Source organism: Aphelocoma coerulescens, chromosome 4, assembly GCF_041296385.1.
Source record: "Aphelocoma coerulescens isolate FSJ_1873_10779 chromosome 4, UR_Acoe_1.0, whole genome shotgun sequence".
Classification (NCBI taxonomy): Eukaryota; Metazoa; Chordata; class Aves; order Passeriformes; family Corvidae; genus Aphelocoma; species Aphelocoma coerulescens.
The window spans coordinates 15,183,115-15,205,428 of NC_091017.1; the positions used below are offsets into that span (position 1 = coordinate 15,183,115).

The 22,314-nt window shown below is 40.0% G+C and overlaps 1 protein-coding gene across 10 annotated transcripts; it reads left to right on the top strand.

The window, feature by feature from the left end:
* The first annotated feature begins 583 nt into the window (after nt 1-583).
* LOC138109434 (glycerol-3-phosphate acyltransferase 3-like) lies at nt 584-21,408 on the top strand. 10 transcript variants are annotated; one of them, XM_069012799.1, is made up of 14 exons: nt 10,000-10,493; nt 11,305-11,459; nt 12,656-12,793; nt 14,112-14,184; nt 15,730-16,018; nt 16,400-16,474; nt 16,788-16,877; nt 17,168-17,261; nt 17,548-17,663; nt 18,356-18,411; nt 18,754-18,839; nt 19,475-19,603; nt 20,023-20,102; nt 20,549-21,408. In XM_069012799.1, exons 3-14 carry the CDS (start codon nt 12,788-12,790, stop codon nt 20,661-20,663), a joined length of 1,209 nt encoding a protein of 402 aa, XP_068868900.1. In that variant the 5' UTR covers nt 10,000-10,493; nt 11,305-11,459; nt 12,656-12,787; the 3' UTR covers nt 20,664-21,408. The 10 variants fall into 10 exon arrangements, with proteins under 10 accessions (XP_068868894.1, XP_068868893.1, XP_068868896.1 ...); XM_069012793.1 differs by lacking the exons at nt 10,000-10,493; nt 11,305-11,459; nt 12,656-12,793 and adding exons at nt 584-759; nt 6,926-7,155; XM_069012796.1 differs by lacking the exon at nt 10,000-10,493 and having other exon boundaries at nt 10,500-11,459.
* Nucleotides 21,409-22,314: the final 906 nt, after the last annotated feature.

Consider the following 22,314-nt stretch of genomic DNA (forward strand, 5'->3'; position numbering starts at 1 on the left):
CCAAGGACAAATGCAGCTATCCGGTCCTCAGCCATTGCTCCCAGTCACCTGCCAGCAGGCTCTGGGCTGAAGGGCAGGATCTGTGCTGATGGAAGCACCTCACTGAGCTGCACTGTGAGCTTTAGTTTGATACTTTCATCAAAACATCAGCATTTAAACCAAGCTGCCTGGCCCACATTGTCCCTCTGGGAGTGTGGGTGGAGCAAGCTGTGCTCCCATCTCCGGAGTGGGAGGATTGTGTCATGCCAGGCTGCAATATCAAAAGGCATGGCACTGGCTGAGCTCCTGTCCATAACAAGGCTGTGCCTTTCGAAACAGGACATGCAGCTGTGAGTATGTCTGGAGGTGCACTGCACTGTTTGAGATTGTGGGGAGAACCTGAGTTAATAACCTAATAAAATGTGATAAGGAAGTAATAAAATGATAATGGTAATGCTAAACAATGATCTGACAGCAGTAAATTATACTACTTCTTCCTCAGATGTAGACTGAGTTTGCAGAATGCATGTTTTGTATTTTTTGAGTTGTCACATTTTACTTCTTTTTAATACTTGTAGTAATAATTTTTTTCCTTTTCTAGCAGATGTTCCTGACCTATTAGCCAGAAGAAAGCCCTAGAAAACAATTTCAGGAAGAGAGAGTTAAAAGTGACAACATTCTTTGAAATGTGATCAGAGATCTGGTCTAAAGGCTGCAGGAGTTTTACTCCTTTACTTCAGGAGAGCAAATGTGTGATTTAATCCCTTATCAGGACTATAGGTAAGCACATTCTTAGCCTTAGGCATTAATTTCCTGAGCCTTGAAATAGGATGTATGGACCTGGGGTCTTTCAAGAGGCATTGCCATGCTTTTTTTTTAGGTTGCATATAAAATTAATATTTTCAGTGTAGTTTCTTTTCCCTTAAAATTTGTTGGCAAGATGTAGAAGGAAAATGGTTAGTTCTGGCATATTTACATCTAAATAAAGTTCTTTAAGCATTACTTAAAAGGTATGTGAATGATGCCAGTATTTAGAAGGGAAAATTATTGTGATTCTTAACTGTTGTTACAGTGGAGAGAGGGACCAGGTAAGACTTTTATTTCTCAACACACTCATAAATGATCTAGATCTCTGAATAGGGGGATGGAAAGTCTCTGGATGGTATGGAATGATGGACAAGGTTGATGGGAAAGAGCTACCATGCATTCCTTGCAATACAGGCCATGTGGTATTAAACAAATGGGTAGCAAGAACAACACATCTGAACAGATATATTAAAACAAATGTTTCTGATATGGACCATGTTGCTCTTGTAAAGGCAATAAGAACAGATGGACATGACAAGCGTCTCTAGCTGTTTGTGGAAAAAACATTGGAAGTGGACACAAGTGCTGACATCTTTCAGGAATTGCCCTAAAGGACTCTGTGCTGTGCTTGCAGTCACTCCTAAGCCAGAGCTGGGAGAAAATTGTATGCATTTAATCAATGCAATAAGTGTTGGACATTGACAAATTAATTTATTGCATTCGGTGTCAATGATACACAAACCATATACAAGATTTATATGGCAAATATATGAGACATGTATTGACAGCCGTGCAATGCCTGCACATCTCTGGGTATTTATACATTGCTGAGGCAAACAAGTGTAATCAGAACATGTAGTGGATTCCCCTCTTTTGAGATACAAAGACTCAAGCCTGTTGTAAGCCACAGGATACAATAAATAACTTTCTGTATTTGTTGAATTTATCTAGTGTGGAAACAATAATGCTTCTGTAGTCAGAGCTAAATGTGTTACAGTCATCCTAATGAGTGATAAAGTTATTAAATATAATTCTTCAGTGTTTTCATAATTTGTCTGTTGATGGCCAAAGATTAAGCATAACTAGCACAATCTTACTGTGTCAGATATAAACACACACCTTTAGTGGCATAGATGGGATCTGTGGAGACCTAAAGAACAGCAGACATAGCTCAGTTAGAGTGAGAATGCAGAGGAGCACATACTTGCACTTCAGTGCATGAAGATGGTGTGGTTTCCATAAATAAACATTGCACCTGACACTGCTTACCATGCAATAGGTGACCTCTAAGGTTATTCTGGCCTTTTGGAGGATTCTCCACAAGTAAAGCATGACCGTCAGTCTTGATAAATATCAAAACAAAACTATCAGAGATTATTTCACCCTTGAGTAGTAATCAGGTAAGGAATTTGATAAATGTGAGTTTGAAACATTGAGAAGACATAAGCAGAACTAAAAAAGGCTTGTTGTTGTTGCTGTTGTTGTTGTTATAGCTGGTTAAAGTTTAATTGTAAGAGGTGTTCTTAGTAGTTTTCATTCTGAGTACATGCATCAGAATTACTGGAGTGCAGAATGCTCTGGCGAGTCCTGTTTGAAGACTTTCTTATCCTGCAAAACATAATCCTGGTATCCCTGGATGTTAAGTGACGCTGGGAGATCACCCCAGGTTTGCTGTCTGACTCTATGTCATTGACTTACAAGGTTTTTCTAAATAGATCAGTCTGTTTTGTAGCATGGCAAAACTCACAGAGAAATACCAGGGAGCCCTACAACTGGAATCAGAAGAATAACTTTAGCAATAGTGACACCTTCATGTGCCTAATGGCAATGTTAGGATGTGTTTCTGTACACTGAATGCAAGCAGCTTTTGACAGTGTTGCTACTCCGAACAAGTAAAAATTGTACTCTGTATATTTCCTATAAAAAGGATCATTGGTAGAAGACCTTGACTGACAGTCATGGTCATTGTCATTTGCCTCAGGTAGAAATACCTCTTTGTTAACCCTCAGGGAGTATGTTACTTCAGCATCTGAAGCACCACCTGGCTGAAGCTGATGTGTCAGTGCTGCTTTGGCACAGTACCTGCTGTGGACATGATGTTCGGGCACTCTGATGAGAAAGGCATTACAAGAAAGGTAGACTGCAAACTCTCCCCTGACATCCCTTCAGAGTCACTAGAATGGTTAGTATTGGAGAGGAAGGAAGCACACCTGGAAAGAGTGGTTCCCAAAATTTCTGTGACTGTGGGATTCCTTCCTTTTGAAGACCACATCAAGTGTTATTTCCAGGCTGTGTTCCCTCTGTGTATCAGAGGGAATGCAAAACCATAGTGGTACTTCTCGAAAGCCGTCACATCTCACTGCAGTTTTTTATCTGTTCACAGTGTATATGAACCTGCTTGAAAGCTGACTGCTGTATAACCCCTGTGGTGCAGGAAAGGGCTGTTTAAACCTGATTTAACCCTTCTATGTGAGGCACTATGGACAGACACAGGTCTGTGCTGTGTTTGCTTCTTCTATCGCTGAAAAAACAAATGGGTCATAATTCCAGTTCCCTCTGACAAATGGCAGTTAGGCAATAGGCAATGTTTTGCAATATGAAATTAGTACAATAACCTCAAGGGATCTAGAGCCTAGAGTAGGCAGCTGACGCCCAGTCCATCTCCTTTTCATTTCCCTAGGAGACCAGGAATTGTTTCAAGTGAATTTCTTATGATTGTGGGTGTCAATTTGAGATTCATTATATTAGAGGAAGCTTTGCTCTTGGATTCCTCCTGTGTCATCAGCATCCCTTTCTTCTAAGTTGGATTCCATTCTTCCAAATGGACAGAGACTTCTGCACATTGTCTGTGCAAAGTACCCCTGACATATAGGGTACTTCATCATAAAGAAGTGCTGTTGTTATTTGATATCAATTCATCAGCTACTATTTACTGGACCTTACAAATGAGTGCTACATTCTGTTGCTGGATGTTTATTTGAATTATTTGCAATACTTTCACACTTCTGGATGATGTCTCTCTCTCACAGCTTCAAAAGAGACATGATTGCAGCAGGCTGGCTGTTGGTAAGAGGGATAAAAAGGGCAGAAGAATAACATGCAGAAGCTCTGTTTAGTCAGTGTATGGCAGAACTACTTCTGAAAGAAATTATTGTTCTGAAGAAATTTGTGTAGCATCATCAATAACTAGTTACTCAGCTTAATGATGGATGCATATCTATTCACATTGGAATTTGACAAACATGACATTTCATGGCTCTTTTGAAATAATAATAGTAAGAAAAAATCAATTATTGTTACTGGGCTGCAAAAAGCTATGCCAAATTTCTGACCAAAAAATAGGAAGCTGTGTTATGATTTGCCTGGAGAAATAAAGAATTTCCTTTCTTCTTCATATCATGGGCAAGTTCATTACCTTCATTCAGGGCAGAGATAAAATTCAAATCCATATTCACTTCTATAGCAGTCTCAAGTGCTTTGAAGTTAAGACATACAATGCTTAGGCCACCATGTCTCAGTTGTTTTTATGCTCATGATCTCAAGAGCAGAAAGATGCTTTAGAAGGTTTGGCAGCCATTTTTGTCAGAAATTTAACAAGATTGAACTTCTTGGTCATGATTGGACAAGTTCCAGTACTCAAGTTCCTTCCTTAGTGGGTTTTAGGACAATTTTCCATTGAATTAGAATTTTTATTCCATACTGTTAATAGGTAGATGTGCAGAATCTCCTTGATTTTGGTGTCATTCCCAATTTGGGTGGTTTAGGTGCAGGTTGTTTGTATGTTTGGTTGTTTGTTTTTCTCTCCAAACCATGTGACATTAAAGGTAACAGAATAGTAAAAACACTACAATGTTTTTCATTATTTCCGGAGGTACAAAGTGGATAAAGCAAAGAATAAATGTAAGAAGAGCCTTGGCCATATGGATCTTGTAGTACCTTTGGGCTGGATAGTTTGACCACCTCAATAGAGAGGCTACTAGCAACTCTTCAATTCTTTCTTTGTCTGGTTTCACAAGGATGAAAAACAATTCTCCCTTATCCAGGAGAGGAACCATCTTCTTCCCATCCAGGTTGGGGAAGTCTGTCTTTCCCTCTATGCTTTTAAGAAATGATCTGTCTTGTGTGTGACTAACTTACTGCTGAGGCATCCCACCAAGCAAGTCACTGAATCTTCCTGTTCCTTGCAATATTTCATTTTGCCCACCTTTCCTGCCTCAAATCAGGTCCCAGAAATTACCTCCACCCTCCCGCCCACGAGGTTTTTAGCACCCAAAGTGCATACCGATGCCATGTGCCAAGGCTGATGGCAGCTATTCAGAGGTGCTGCCAGGTGGATCAATGCCCTCTCCTCCAGATCTCCACCACAGGCCATGCTAGGGAATGTGTGTTAGCTGGGCAAGCTACTTGAGGGAGAGATCAGAAATGAGAATAAGGAATGGTAGCTAAAGAAAAATGGATGAGCAAAGCTGTTTTACAGCAGAGCATTGTTCCTAGAGAAGCATTTTGGAAGGGCCAGTGGGAAATAATGGTTAATGGTGTACCTGGCAGCAGGAGGGTGATGAGAGTGAGGGGCCTGAGGTTGCTGCTGAGAGAAAGAGCATTGGGAAGGCAGAAACAATTAAAAAACAAACCAGTGAGGTTTTGTAGAGGATACAGAAGGCTTGGAAGGAGGCCAGCAAGGGGAGAGAAGGTAAAGAAGCTAAGCAATGAAAAGATGCAGAAGTTACATTGCTAGAAAAGATTGCAATGTAATTTGAAAGACCTGAGGGATGTTGTGCAGCAGCAAATCTGAAGGTACAGAAGCTACTCGACTCACTGTGTGGCACAAGAAGTGTGCCATGGATTCACGTGGGCTTGTGAGTGTCAGGAGCCTGCGTTTTGGGATGCGTGGTGTAAATTAGAGGTGGTGCAGCCCCCTCTGACAGCTCTGCTTCTCTTACTGCCTGGACAGCGTTGGGTGCACATTTTACAGGGGATCTTTGGGGCTGCTTCCATTTCTAAGGAATCCAACTGCTTCACAACACGAACCAAGCAGCGGTACTTGGGGATGGGAATATTTCAAAAGGACAGCCCTGGCTTCAAACAAACACACCAATGTAATTATTGGCAAAGGGAAGATCTTCTGTGGACTGGCATGTCACTGTCTTGGAAGTTGTGCCCTAAATGCTCATTCCACCAAGGCTGGTTAACTTGTTCTGTGGGAAAGTTGTAAACGAGAAGCTGGTGGCCTCCCCTGAGGTTCTAGGGATAAGAGTCACTCACCTTTGTATCTTCTGTGATGCACACAAAAAGGCAGGAGCAAGGGGCTGAGCTGGGTCTCTTCTAAAAAATACTGGATTAAATTATTGAAATTTGATAGGCTAGAAGGAGAAACAGGATTACCTATTGCATTTCAATTCTGTAGTTGAATAGGTGCAAAGATAGATGGCTTGTTACTTCACCGCAGTGTATTTTGTAACCCTATAATACAGGCTTTTTGACTAATTTCTGATAGAGCAGTGGAGGGAGCTGGTTTATTGTCTTGTCAGTCCTTGCCTGCTGAAACTTGCATCTTCATTTCACATGTGTAAAATAAAATAAAATAAAATAAAATAAAATAAAATAAAATAAAATAAAATAAAATAAAATAAGCCCTGACTTGCAACTCAAGCTTGAGTTTCATTCATTTGTTCGAATACCAAATCAAGACAGTTATCTCACCATGAAATAGAAAATCTGACTGAATAAGTCACAAATTTGTGCAAACGTCAGCTGGATAAATGCTTCACGTGTATTAATAAGATTTAGAAGAGAAGATTTTAGGCAGTCAGAAAAACACACCCACCTAGTTCTGTATTGTAATTTATTGGCAGGACACCTTGTGAAAACTAGTTGTCACATTGACAGGGTTCCTTATTGGCAGCATCTAATTATCTAACATATATTATTACTTATCATGTTTTCTCTTTCTTGTCCCCTGGTGAGTAAATGCTTATCAATTACAAGGAAGTGGGTGGAGTTAGGGCGGGACAAAGGGTAGAAATCACCTTATCATTGAAAGTATCAGTAGTGTCAGTCTTCGGTGAGCAACAGCCTTTACTCCTAGAGACAGCTTTGGCTCTGAGAATGTGTAATTTTCATTTGCCTTTGTCTCTTGAAGCTTGCAGGATTCTCCACTACAGATGAGCATATATTCTCAGAAAGGCAGCTGGTTGGCATTTTGGAGGAGCAAACATGGAAGAAAACAGAAAAGGCCACGGCCTTGCAGAAGGCAAGATTTTTTCTATCTGGATGATTTTGTTTGTGGCATTAGTTTTGTTGCCTTCGATGTTTCGAGTGTCACTGGGGATTTCTCATTTCTATGTGAAAATTGTAATTAAAATGTTAGAGGTAAGTTGAGAAGTGGGTTCAAAAGGTATGTGTTTGCTACAGGACATGTTTAATAAAAAAAGTAAAATCTGTACATTTGATAGAAATGCCATAAAAGTAAGCAGAAAAAATCCATTAACTTAGATGTGTTGTTCGCAGCTTTACTTTTTGTGAAAATCTTTTGAGGGGTGTCTTTAATGCTACCTAGTCATGTCCTGACTTATAATCTGCTACTGGTTTGAGGTTTCTCAGGGTTAAAGTACAGATTGCATATTTTCTTCTAGTTCATGCTGGTTAGAATGCTTCATGGAAGTAGAATACTCATGAGTCAAGTATAAAGAAAAAGATCTTGTAGTTTATGGGAGTTGGTAAGTAATAAAACCATATATTTTAGATGTATATAAGTTCCAGTGGTTTTATTTGGATTGTTTTAATTGCATGAGATTAATATTCCAGGTAAGAACACTGATTCTGTGTGTTTGCTTCTCCCACTTACAAATCTGATCTGGGGGATCCAGCAGTTACAAGTTCTGCTGTACAAGACTTAAAGGAATCTGTGTGCAACCTTCTAAAAGTGTACCTTTCTAGAGGTAAACAGGTCATAGCTAAGATCCTGATCCTGCTTCTGTCAGTAAAAGGTTTCTGGGGCTTTTAATAAGCCAGAATCCCATTTAGTTTTTCAAGTTTGACTTTGATATCCATCATTAGCCAGAAGTAGGTGCTGCTAATTCATCATACTGAACAGTAAAGCATTTCCATTTTCCAGTAGATTAACTTTGTGCCTCTGGCATAAACCTGCTTTCTGTGAATATACTTTCTACTTGTGGCAGAAAACATGTTACTATTATTGTTGCTATTATTATTAAGCTGTTGGAGTTACCTGTTTTGCAGTAGAACATCTGTAACAGTGTGATACAGTTAATATCATGACCATCTTACCTTGCCAATTCTTTTATTCTTCTTATAATTCTTTTTTGTTGCTGTTGTTTGGGGGGTGTTTGTTTGTTTGTGGGTTTGGGGGAGGTTGTCTGTTTGTTTTATTTGTTTTAATACCAATTAAGAGCTTTTGAGCAGTATCTGTCTTCAGCTGTAAGAACATCATTTAGCATAGTGCACATGACTGCAAAAATTAGGGATTACTTATTCTTTTCAGATACTGATGTCAGTGGGCAATGACTGCCTGCGGTGGCTGTATGCAATATTGGTCTTTATATGTGAAACATTTTAATCAGCCAGTGGTATGCTAATTAAATTCTTATTTGTACCCTAATTAAGAGCTACTCTCATATCAAACCTGTCTTTGGACACCTTTGCTGCTGGAGTTGGTGGGCATCAAAATAATTTCTGTATTTTTTTCCCTGTGCATTTCCCAACTTCAAGAGACATTTGTCCCGATCAGTGTGTGTTTTATGGAGGAAGGCACTTCTCTTTCATAAAGCACATTAAGTGTTTTTCTCTCCACAGTTTTCATAACAGGTTATGAGCATGATAATTCTGTGCTCACAATGTGGAGGATCAACGTATTGAAAAACAGATAAGTTAATTGTCGTGTGATCAGCCTTTTGTGTCTAGCTCCCTGTTGCCACAGCAGCTAATAACAGGAACAGCACAGCTCCATGCACTGATGTTTAGGCTGGCTCGTTTTGTTCTTTTGTTCAAAGTTGTTCCCTAATTGTCCTGTGGGCAAAAAAGGAGTTTCCTCTGTTTTCATCTTACTATTAATTCCAACAGTTTTCTTTGAAGTATTGTTAAGTGCTTCTCATTGTGCCACAAGAGTAACTGTGAGCTGTCTTGGGGGGGAAATGGGAGGGAGAAAAGATGGAAGGAAAGTTAGCTCCCCTTTGCTTGTGTTGTGGCTGCCTACTGGGCTCTTTGGAAGAAAGGGTAGGATTGGGAGATGCTGGGTTAAAGCTTGAGCATGGAATTGCTGAGCCTATTCTTGGAGTCCTGAGGCTCATCCACAAGAATATGGCCAAAATTGCAGCTTGGGTTAAGTCATCTTTAAAGCAGGCTTGTTTGAGGTGTGAACAACCTGATATTGAAAGCCTGGAGAAGTGTTGGCTGGTTTCCAGCTGTGGTGTTGTCCTCCTGTGATATTGCTAATGGGATAATGCACAGAGACCATCCGTGGTTCCTGTTGTCATCTGGAATGGTGAAACACGATGCCTTCCCGGATAGCTGAGCTGGAAATATTGAAGATGCTTAGTCATGTATTAACACATTACTGACTATATAGAAGTGCCTAACAACTGCCTGATGCTTCAGCAAAAGTCCGACCTTGAGCACTATGACTGGTCTCTCTGTTGTGTTGCATTTGATTTAGTCTGTTATGTAGACCAGCAAAATGAATAGAAAACTTCTCACCTGGGAACACTTTGTATCAGTTTCTTACAGCTGAGCAGAGGGAAAGCATGTCTTATTTTCCTCTGTGTTTGGTAACTTGAGAAAAATAGAAGAGTGGAGACTAAAATCAAGGACTTCAAAGTCAAAAATTATTTTTTAAAGTTGTGTTTTCAAAGAAAGCCCATCTGTAGACCTTACTGAATTTTTTGGGAGCAAAAAAGGTGTTTTAGATTAAAACTCAAGTTTTCAGATCTATGACTAAGCAAAGAGTAATGGTGGCATATGATAAGTCACTTTGTTCTCTTGACTTCACAGAAGTGTTTTAGCACTGTGAATAGAACAAATGGGAAAGATGTAATCATGTATGGAAATAATTTTTACCCTCTGCTGCTTTTCTGTCAAGGAATCTAGATACTTGTTATTTTGGAAAGAAAAGAAATAATTTTCTAAAAGTAAGATTCAAGGTTTAAAAACATGGAGTGACTGTTTTTGTTTGCAGGTACTTTTTGTGGCTGGTTTTTTTTTTTGGGGGGGGGGGTGGTTGAGGACATATGGATAATATAATAGCAAAGTATCTCCAATACAGTAATTTCTCAATTGCATATCTGTTAGCCCATAATTATTATTATTACCCTTAACTGATCCTTCAAATATTTCTGTAAATGGTAAAGGTGAATGTGGTTTGGGTTTTTTGACGGTTGTTCTTTCACATATGCTTGTGAACTTTTTTTTGTAAATAATGTCTTTTCTCTGAGCTTTGTCCATACTGGGGTTTGTTGAGAATAGTAAGAAAGCTGTACATGGGACATTATTCCAGCTGTTGCAAAAGAAAATGCATTTGCTAGGAGGAAACCTACACCATGCTCTCACAGCCCTGTGAAGAGTCAAAGAAACATGTTAAACAGCTGCAGCTCTACTTGCCAAGAAATATTCTGGAGTTTTATGGGATCTGAACTTCTGTATGAAATTGGAGCATTGTTGCTTCTTGAGAAGAAGAAATTACCCAGCTAAAAATTGTGAGTAGCTTTTGAATTGAGAGCTCACTTGTACGTGGAGGTAGCTCATATGCTGTAAACTCCTACTGGAGTATGGCAGATGTTGCAGACACTTCATCTGGTGAAAAATTGCACTGCTGTGCTTTTAAATACATGGTTATCCTTAGCTGGCCTCTCCATCAAAACCCAAACAAAGTGTACCTGTGCTTTTGTCCCAAAAAAACCTTTCTCAACCCATTTCATCAGCCCTTACAGAGCAGCTGGGAGATTTGAGTCCTTTTCACAGTCTGAGGGTGGACAGTCACATCCTCTCAGACACTGAGTGTGACACTGAGTGTAACACAGCGTTTGATCTGGGTTCATGTTTGTGATGGGCAAGGGGAAATGAGGCCAGGCAGAAAGGACTGTTGGATGAAGAGGTCACAAGTGCTTGATCTTAGATGGTGATTTTAGTTTGTGCTGAGAACCTACCAGCCTTCTCTTTGCCATTGTAGTGGAAGACTTTACGTAGAAGAATTGCCCCAAAGCCTTTGTCACACGAGGAAAAGATTGAGAAAAGTTCGTGTAATGAGTGATTAGAAAAACCTTTTGTGAGAATATGGGAGAAGAGGTAGTAAAATATGGGAAGAGAGGCAAAACTGAATTACTTCATAGTATGGAAAAATGGAGTACTGAGCTGTACTTAAAGGGGAAAAGGGAGGAAAAATCCTGCAAGAAATGAGACTGCAAGAAATGAACATTCCAAATTGTATTTCATGTCCTGTCCTGTGAAGACAGTAATTAATATAATGAAGTATTGGGTACCCTTATTTTGTTTAGAATGTAATTACAGGAAGCTCAAACCAATGGATTGTTGGAGTTAAGCTGTCAAGTCTTCAGTATTCCAGCTGGGATCAACTGTTGGCTGTTTGGACTCCTGTATCCTCATCACTTCAGAAACGGGAGTGAGGAAAGCACAACACCTGAGTTCTCATTCAGTCAGCAAATGTAGGAATGAAGTTGCTACATTTAATACTTAAATTCTGTGTTAGTTGCAACATCTGTGTTTTTTTTGTAAGGTATTTAAAACATCCTTTCATTACTGTTTTGCAACAAAGACCAGCGTGACAGCTCTGTCTCAATACTGTGCAATACAAAGGTGATCATGAAGCCTTATTTCATTTTTGAAAACAAATTATACATACAGATGCTACCAAATGCAGAACAACACAGTAGCTACTCCAGAGTTAATTAGTCCAGCGTTTGACCCAGAGAGATGGCTTTGACAGGTGTCAATTCAGTGGCTTGACTGAGAGCCTAAGACCTGGGTGACTGTTCAGCGGTATTCCCTCCTCACTGCTTGTGCTTCAGCCTCCCATGCCAAGCCACGAGTTAGGAGAATTTTGTGTCCCACATTGGTTTGTGGAAATATATTGCCTTTTCCTTGCTCTGCCCAGAGCTTTCCCACAGTAAACCTCAGTTCTAGTAGTAGAAGGGAAAATGGATAACTGTTCCTTAAACACCTGCTCTGTGCCAGTCCAGGCTTTGTAGATGTCTCTCTTAACCCATCTCAGCCAGCTCTTTTCCAAGCTAATGAGCCTTGTGTAACTCTTCAGACTTTGAAAACTCTTCCTCATCTTCCTTGGCCACTGCCTTTGTAGCTTTGACTATTTAGTTACAGTCTGCCACTTTTGCCTCACTCTTTCTGTGCTAGGAGACAAGATTTTATAATTTACTAGTAAGCTTTATAAATTTTTGTTGGTTTTGACTTGTCTTGCTCATTTAGATTAGCTAACGTGTATTTTTGGAGTCAGCTTGGTCTGTGATTATCACCCTTTTTCTATGTGGGATCAAAAGCCAGCCTCCTGGAGCTATTCCAAATCCTTCAGGACAGTATGAGCAAGCTCATTTCTGGCAGTGTGGGCCAGGTGACACGTGCTTTTTTATGTAGGAGGACAACGATAGGCAAGATAAGGGTGGTAGGCAGGAGACAGAAAAGCAGAGACTAAGGCAGAAGGCTTTATTTGTCAGTCTCAGTAATTTTTATGTTTTTTCCTGCCTCATACCATGCAACTAACCTAAAGGATGTTGGGGAAGGCATGAGGACCAGCAATATTTTGTAAAGAGGTTAAATTTGCCATGTCTGCCTTTACTCTCTTTTGCAACATTCCTGTACCTGTTCTGTATGTTCTTTCATTTCTCAGTGTGTGGGCTGCTCTTTTCATGACATCCCCTGGCTCCACAATTCTGAATGACTCTCCATGTGTTGCAAAAGATTGAGAGAGATGATGTACCTGTTGACCTTTTCAGGAGAATAATTGGGAAGTATAGACAAGATGAAGGTCTGTGGTGTAGGTTTTTTAATTTCTTTTTTGAGGGGGTTGTTTGCTTTATGGTGTTTTCAAAGATGGTTTGCATGGAGTTTAAAATATCCCATAAAAGCCTATTCTGCTTTCGCTTTTTTCTTTTCTTTTATGATGACTGGTTAAAAAAAAAAAGGTCAGCTAAGGTTAAGTAAAATATCCTAATTATGTCACAGCAAAGTGTCCATTTCGTTACTGAATTAACTTTAATAGCTGCTGAAAGAGCTGGTAGAGAGCATGCAAAACTTAAGGGTGGCAAAAAACTGGTTGGTGTTTGCACATGAGACGTTGTAATGCACGAAGACTATTTGAGATCAGCTTTGTGGTGACTTGTGTGGCTGCACATGTCAGTTAGAGGGAAATACACTGTTTAGCAAGAGTTTATATGAAGCAAATGGATTATCCTTATCTGTTGTATATGGGAACCCTTAATAGCAGGTGAAGGCATAAAGTGAGTGGGTCACTGAGCCTTTAATAATGAGCAGAGCCTATGCTCAAGCGTCCTGTGCCCTTTGTTGGGGCAGGTACCTTGACATAAATACCGGCAGATTTAGTACTTAGGAGAGCTACTATATATATGTCTATGAATGTATGATGAAAACATTCAAAACTAGGAAATTTTCAAAAATTAGGCATATTTTTATACTTGCTTTTGCTGATGGAGAGTTTTATGATGCTCTACGCAAGGAGGAGAAACTTGGTTGAGCTCAAAAAGATGAATACAGGGAAGGGTGACAGCTCATTATCAAAGCTGCTACTTTCTGAAATACTATAGATACAAAATGTTGCCACGTCTGTTTTCTGTCAGCAGGGATCACTTGAATGCCCTCAAAATGAGGTAATCTCTTTTATTCTTTCAAATCCATTTTTTAGATCTATTTTTCTGGCATGTCTCTAATGTCAGTGATATTATTTTGCATAATCCTACTGCCTGAAGCTAACTGGAGAAGAGAGAGTTTTGGGCACATTGGATCTCCTAGAGTCTCATAGGTAGCTCAGTAACTTGTTGGACCCCCAGAAAAAACCAGCTGCCTGTGTCCTGAAAAGCAGTTTGAGCCAAACAATTTTTTCCTGGAAATGGCAAAAGGTAGTCCATGTAACAAATGAAACAGGAGGTGTGCGGGACAGCCTTTGGGCTGAATTTGAGAAATGAAAATCTTAGACCTGGCAGGGGTAAAAGAGGCTCAGACCTGAGGTAATTACAGAATGTCTGGTAATTCACCTGAAGTAATTACAGAATGTCTGGAAATGATGAAATGAAAACCATCAACATCTACTTTTCTTGTTTTGGGAACAGTGGGCCAACCTGCAGATTGAGGAGGGAGTGAAAAAGCAGAAGGCGCTGGCACTTGAAAATTTAATCTCCACTGGTAAGATCTCTGGATGAAGGGGACACAGCACTATTTATCTTGTAAAAAGGCAGCTATTTAACAATCTTACTTAGAAAGGAGTTTGATGGGCAAATATTTGTTGAAGTTACAAACCTACAAAAGCATGTTATAAACAAGAGAATCTCTGAATGATTGAGTCTTGTGAATAAAAGGAGTTAGACACTAGTGTGGGTATAGAAAGACATTGCTGATAAGCCTGTGGGAAGCTGTCCCTGTTTGCATAAGTAGTTTGTGCTTTCTGGCTCCATCAGCTGTCTCATTACAGGATTGGGAGGAATGAGTGTTCTTTGTGCTTGACATGGCTCTGCATGGTTATCTTTTGCTTCTTGTAACTCCTAGCATGCAAAAAAGCCAGGGTCTCTCAAGTAGAAGAGTTACAGCATCCCATGGATCACAGTTACAATTTGCACTCTTCTCTAGGCATGAGGATAAAATCCAAATAAATTCTTCCCCCAACTATTTTTTCCTTTTTTCTTCGACCAAAGGGGGGGGGGGGTTAAGTTCTCATAGTAATCCTTTACTTGTAGTGCCATTTTTAGTCATTAGTCATATAGGCTGCTTGGTTTTCTGGTATTTCTGCTAATAATTTTCTGGTCTGATGATTTCTTGGGTGTTGAAGGTTTTACTGAAGTGCAGATAGAGGAAAGTTTTGTGATTCTGATTAGGGGGAAGTAGGTTGATCCAGATAAATGAAGTGTATTTTTACAATGCATATTTAATGTCATCCAATACGCCCCCTCAAAAAAAAAAAAAAACAACAAAACAAAAACAACCAACAAAGGCAGGACGGCAAACAGAAAAGCCAAGTGTTAGCTGGTATGAATCAAGACAACTTTAGTCACTGTAACCAGCCAGATAAGAATCTGGTCTCAGAGTGACCTCAACAAACATCTGAGACTTGCTCTGTGGCTGTTCTATGGGGTATAACTTTACAAATAGCAGAGCATGAATGTGCTGTCATTATTCCTGCACAATGTGTCTGTGTAATGCTGTGTATGTCTGGGGGTGAAATCTAGGCACCTTCAAGTTTCTTGGTAGTGAAGTGACTCTTAAAGAAGAAGGGATGGGGGAAAATAGAAGGTTCAAGAAAAAAAATGCCAGAGGAAAGTGTTTGTTACAGCTGGGAAACAATAAAACTAATCAACAGCAGCCAGAACAACAATCATACAAACACTGCCTGAATTTGAGTCTGGGCACCAGGAGGGACCTGCCATCTTGGCAGTGTATTGGTGACATTTCTAGGTGTGAGTACCTCTGTTTTTTGGTAAACGACAATGAAGTAGGTGTTGTGCTCAAGGTTTTATTTGTGGCTTGATCTGAATCCTTTTCTCCTTCCTCAGCAATTTAGGGGGGGTTGTATGGTGTCGGATTACAGAAGTGACTTGTGGAATGAACTGTCAGTACATAGATGAGGCATAGCAATGCCATTATGATGCTTGAGTAGGAGGAGAGCTACTTCTAAAAAGCACATGTATTTTACTCTCTTTGGAATCCATATTGTTCATTTCACCGTGTGGAAGGAAGGCTCATTTCCTCGTGCAGGGATCATCCAGAGAGATGAGACCCCCATGGAAGAGCAGGTTGCTGGCCGATGCCGAGGATGTTTCAGCCTTGCTGATGTCATGTACTTCTCCAAGAAGGGCTGTGAGGCAGTTGCAGAAGATGAAGTCACTCAGCGGTTCTCCTCCGAGGAGCTGCTGTCCTGGAATCTGCTCAGCAGAACCAATGCTAACCTGCACCATACCAACTGGAAACTGGCTGCTGTGTGGGTCACTGGCATCCTATTTCGGTATTGCCTCCTGCTGCCTTTCCGGTGAGCCAGACAGCGTTGGTTGGGATCATTTTTCATGGTACTTTTTACAGAAGTTGTGAAATAATATGTTATTGGCTAGTGCAGGAAGGAGAACCTGGCATGACCTTTCCAAGAAGCCATCTAAACTCAAATATCCCTTAAAAAAATGTAGATTTCCCATGTTCCATATGTTTTATTAGTAATTAATTTGTTTTTTAAATCCAGCAAAGATGGATTAAGTGGTTTGTGTGCTACTTAGCTAGTGGTTTGTTGCTAGTTAGATGCTATTAATGCTGGAAGGAAGCATTATGAAGTGGATCAGTGGGCCAAATAAAAATACCTTCTTGCTTACTCCTTCAGTTTTGCTTCTTGGAGTCTAATTAAGATTATTTTACTTTGCAGCATCTGCTTGTCTGTTTTCAGCATCCTGTTGCTGGTGTTGGCCACTACAGTAGTGGGACAGTTTCCAAATGGCAGGTAGGTGTTTGCTGAGGGCTCTTTCAGTTTCTTCTGTATTTCGTTAAGCATTTGAAGTAGTAGTTGGAACACTTTGCTTGAGTCCAGAGGACTGATGTGGACTATCATGGAGTGACTTTTTCTCTCCTGCAAACTTACAGAGTGCTGTGAGAGAGTTTCATGGCAATGGCATCTGAAAGCAGACATGCAGTGTGAGCCTTAGTATGGTCTTTGTAGTAACAGCAGTTGGGGATAATTCAGAGAGTTTACATTGCATTGTCCTGTGTATGACTCCATAGAACTGGGAATCTCTCTATGGCTTCGTTTCTTTTAGAGTTAAAGGCTGGCTGAGCAACCAGGTCCAGATGGTATGTGCCACCTTGGGTATCCGATGTCTGAGTGGCCTTGTTCATTTCCACAACAGGTGAGTGATGCCACCCTGCCCTTGTTAGTCTGGAGTTTGTTTCTTGCAGTATTTAACATCTCAAGTTTTGGAGCAAGGTTCTTATTCCATTACAGCCTGGGTACTTGGTGGTGGTACAATAATCATCCAGACTCTGCCTACTGTGTTTCCTGTTGTGCATTGGTAGGGTGTGTGTAGGTGACGTAGTACTGCCTTCAGACGCTTAGATATTTTTCAGTGTTTGCCACCTGATGGGGCCTGAAGTCTGGAGGATAAACATTAACTAATTACTTTTATGGTTGTCACTGCAGGGAAAACAAACCACAGAAAGGAGGCATCTGTGTAGCCAACCACACGTCTCCATTGGATGTCCTAGTCCTGGCCAGTGATGGATGCTATTCCTTGGTATGAACAAGACAGTTGGTAAATATCCATAATGTTGAGATGCTCATAGATGTAGTGTTGGGTAAGAGGATAAACTTCCTGCTAGAAAGATTGGGATTTGACAGCATCCAAACTTGCATTCTGGACTGCAAAAAGCCAGATGCAGGCAGGTGTGTGCACAGTTATGACCAAGGGGATTGGTATAATTTGTCAGTAAGCTTAGAAATGGTTGCATCTGTATTTAGAATTTAATAATTTAAGTGTGTATGTGTGTTTGCTTTGTAACAAGTTTCTTTTGGGCTTACAGGTTGGCCAGGTACATGGAGGGCTTATGGGACTTATTCAAAAATCCTGCATGCAAACCTCTCAGCATGTCTTGTTTGAACGCTCGGAAATGAAAGACCGTCACCTGGTGAGGAAAAGGTAAGGTAGTGAGGTGTCTGCTTCATTGTCTGGTCAGGTCTGGTAATTTGTCCGCAGAGTTGTCATTTTTTGTCATCAGTTGTCTTTTTTTTTTTTTTTTTTTTTTTGTGATATATGGTGTTTTGATTTTGTTCTTTAATGCAGATGGAGAGGAGCTCCATGCTCTTGAGTTGTAGGAAAGACAATTGTCCTGGAAAATGACAGATTTTGGTGTCAGTAATCTGCTTAATGGTGATACTTGTGGTTTTAAGTGATGCAGCAAATGTAGTAAGATAGTGACCTGTCACTTAATTAAATGTGGAGAATCATTAGATGCACATAAAACTGATGTTGTGAACCTAGAAGGCATGAAAACTAGAAGTTTGGAATATATTTCAGTCTAAAGAAAAGTTTGACTGCATTTTTAGTTGGAATCTGGGAAGTTATTTTCACATGCTTCAAGTACCAGTAATCTTTGGTTGAAATGGTAAAATGAAACTTCATACAACTTTGTAGAAAATCTACTTTTTTAATTAGCAAGAGATACTGAGATAAAGGCCTGAAACCAGCAGATATTCCAGCTGAGGCAACTGACTGGCAAAGGGCAATTGGGCAAGGGCCTTACTTGTCCTATGTGAGAAGTAATGGATGTCTAGATTCTTAGACAAACATAAATATGAAGTATACACTGAAATTTTGTTTTCTCTCCACAGAATTAGAGAACACATTGCAGATAAGGCCAAGTTACCCATTTTAATTTTCCCAGAAGGTAGGAAACAACTGTATTGATTTTATTGCTCTTCTCACTTCTTGCCATTGAGTGCAGTTTATTATACCCAGTCTTTACAAGTGAGGTGTTTGTTTTTAGTTTGTAGAATTAATTAGCTCTGGTGAGATATTAAAAGACATGTTCTAGTATTTTACAGCAGTTTTATGACAGTTTATTTGCTTTAGCATATAACATGATGAAGACATACTCTGGGATTATGTTCCAGAACTAAAGTTTACTTTCTCCTTTAGCAACTAAGTCTCCTTAAGACCGTTTAGGATTCATTTCCTGATGCTTTTCTCAGAGTGGATTAAGCCTTTCACCTGTTTTAATTCTGACCAGGTACCTGCATTAACAACACATCTGTAATGATGTTTAAGAAGGGAAGCTTTGAGGTAGGAGGAACCATCCATCCAGTAGCAATCAAGGTACTGTAACTGCAGTTTTCCAAACATGGAAGGATTGTTTGCAAAAGCTTCTCATGTCCGAGAAACTGTTCATGTGTAAGCTTTGGAAAGGGGTATGTTTGGTGTGAAAAAAGTACTGAATAAGCCCTGAGACACAGAAATGTTTTGTGGTTTTAAGCAGTATGGGAAACACGTCATTTCTATCATAGGCTCCTGGCTCTTGTGTGCTTTGGGGATAAAGGCAGTTTTCTTGGCACTTCCAAGTCTTTCTGCGTACCTTCAGCCAGGTCACTCTAGATCTGGAAACATTAGTTACTTTTTCTGGAACTATAACGTTGCCTGAAGTTGTTAAAACTTGGTGTGAGCATTTTCAAGGAAACCTTTGTGGTCAGTGTATCTGTAGATGACAAGTTTTTACCTTTTGAATAAATCTTTTGCTATAGTTGTGTTTCAACAGGTCTTTCATAGTTTAGGGTCCTGCATTGCTTGTAAAAGTTAACTGTTAGAAACTTGTAATGAATGTTGGAACTTTACTCTGAATTTACTGATACTTTCAGGAGGTGGTTATTTAATAAGTTGAATTGTGACTTTGTGGCTAAAAAAAAAAGCAGCTCATGTGATTTAAACCAAGGCAGCTTATTCTTTTTGTCTTCCAGTATGACCCCCGCTTTGGAGATGCCTTCTGGAACAGCACAAAGCATTCCATCATGACCTATGCTTTTAATGTATTGACCAGCTGGGCTATTGTCTGCAATGTGTGGTACCTGCCACCGATGGTCAAAGAGGTTCTTACGCTTTTGTATGCTTTGAAAGTGCTTGTGAAATGTCTGGAAGGATGTCTGTGTTACTGCACAAGGTGTTTGTGAATCTTTGTTGATAACTTAATGGACAAAGAACAGGAAGCAATGCTATAGTCTTAAGTGAGCATGGATTTATACAGGATGCATCCCCTACTCTGCCCAGACCTGGGACCTCAGGCTGTGTGTTGTTTGAGATTGCCCCAGAAACCAAAGACCCTCCATTTAGTTCTTTTTGGCACCAAGTAGTGGCAAACCAGGATCAGCTGGAACTGCCCTGCAGGTCACATTTGGCCTGTGGGTCTTGTACAAACTCCTGTGCCTGCTGTCTGACAAAATCTATCTCTTTAGGTGAGGCACAGAGAAAATGTCTATGTTGTAAAGCAATTAATTAATTTTTTTTTCAGGAAGAAGAAGATGCTGTTCACTTTGCTGACAGAGTCAAGGCTGTCATCGCTGCTCGGGCAGGAATGTCTGTGCTTCCTTGGTAAGAAGCAACATCTCTGGAATTGGGTTTAAAGCATATTTAGGTGTTCTGTATTCTGAAACATTAGCATGGAATCCTTTAAAACTTGCTTTGTTTGCACTGTAGTCCATCACCCTTCCTGACTCTGATTCAGAAAATATTACTTTATTACTTGAATAATTCCATTAGAATAATTAGAATAATACAGTAGGTAGAGAGAAACAGCTGACAGGTGGATCTAGACAGCAGGCAGTATTAGGTGAAAATTAATTACTTTCCTGTCCAATGCTGAGTTAAAAGAAGGACATTGTTGTGTGGTAAGTCTTGGCAGTAATAAATCACTTAGCATTGTCTTACAAAAGTCAACATTAAGAGTAGGAACTGCTTTGACTACATAGTCTAAATATAGTAATATTTCTCTGCCTTGACCCTGAAGTGAGTTTAAGACTCTTTTCTGTATCTTTCAGGGACGGGGGACTGAAAAGGAAAAAAGTCAAAGAGTCTTTCAAGGAAGAGCAACAGAAAAAATATTGTCAGATAGTAATAGAAAATGGATCTGTGGGAAACGGAAATGTTTGTTAAATGCTATTTATTTTATCTCATTTTTCCATTATGTATCTCTACCAGAAAATGGACTGGTTTTATATTAAACCCAACATGTTTTCCTTCTGTCCCTATAAGATATTTTGCATGTGACACAGCAGGGAAACCATAGATATCCTTATTTAAAGCAAAATACTATAATTTTATAAATAGGAAAACATAAAATATGCTAATTAAATTCTCCCTGAGGCAGAAAGAATCTACAATAAAGTTAATTATGTTCATTAAAATACAATTTAAAAATATTTACGATACCTTGAGGACTTAAATGGTTACTCATAATAAAACACCTCTGTACTCCTAGACTCTCTCAGGGACTTGGACTAGCATTGTTACTGTGAGCCACAGTAACCATGTTGCTCTAGATAGATTTCCTGATGTCAGAAGACATGAAGCAGTTCACCAAAATATGTTTTCTGAATTGCATGTTGGAGAGGAAGTGTTGGATGTCAGAGGGAAAAAGCAGGTGCTGACTTTCTCCTCCATGTCACAAGACCAGGGATGGCGTTGTAGAAAGTTTTCTGCTGTGACAAAGAGCAGAACAGTGTCCAGGGCAGCATGTCCCTGATGCCTGGGTGTGTGAAGCTGAGATAAATTAGTACCAGCCAAGGATGGTGTAACAGAAAATATACTGTGTTTTTAAATTATATCTTGTGGTTTTGTTAAATCCCTTTCTGTGTCTGTTTGTATGCATTACACAAATTAAAGAAAACCTGTGATGTGACATCCACTGTCCTCTGTTGCTGTTATTTCTAGATAGCCCCCCGCTTGTGTTACCACTGGATGGGAAGGCTAAGGATTTAGCCTCTGACAAGCCCATCCTCCAGGAACAGAGCAAGTGTACTTAAGGAGTATGCAATGGGAATATTTCCATCTCTTATAGAATTTATTGGTATAAAATATTTGCTCTCCTGGTAAGTAGCCCCCTATGGAAAGATCTGGCTTCTTTAACAGTCTGAATGTCCCTGTCCTGGGTTGAGGTGTATTCTATTACCATCCTCATGAGCTGTTGAAATCAGGTGGGGCAGTGTTTCCTTGCCTCCTCCCCCCAGACTATCTTTCTGTTAATGGCCCATCATTGTCCTGCCATGACTCAGAGATAACTCCCTCCGGACTATCTTCTGTTAATGAGCCTAATCAACACTTGGCCTCATGACTCATTACCCTATTGTGAGTTGCTCCACCCAGAGGGAGGAACCAAGCATCCCATCGTGGATATAATCTAGGACTCTGAACATCAGAGACACTCTTTCCACTGGATTTCCAGAGGACAGGAGCTACACAGCCACCACTGGACTTTCTGAGGAAGAGCAGACTCCTTCTACCACAGGATCACCACTTCAGAGGACTGCTACCACCATTCTACAAGTCTGCTACCACCACCCTGCCTAACAGGGAAGTCAGGTTGTATCTTGACTCTGTCAGTGTTTTCTTTTACTTTCTTTTCCTTTCCTTTAATTTCCATTAAATTGTTATTCTGACTTGGTGCCTCCCACTGGTTTGTTTTCAAACTAGCACAGTCCCTAATGAAACACACACAAATAAGTGCTGTTTTGGCCAAGGTGCTCTTAACACAGACATTGGTAAGAACAGTTAATAATGTTTACATGAGAGCTCCCTGCTGGCTGAA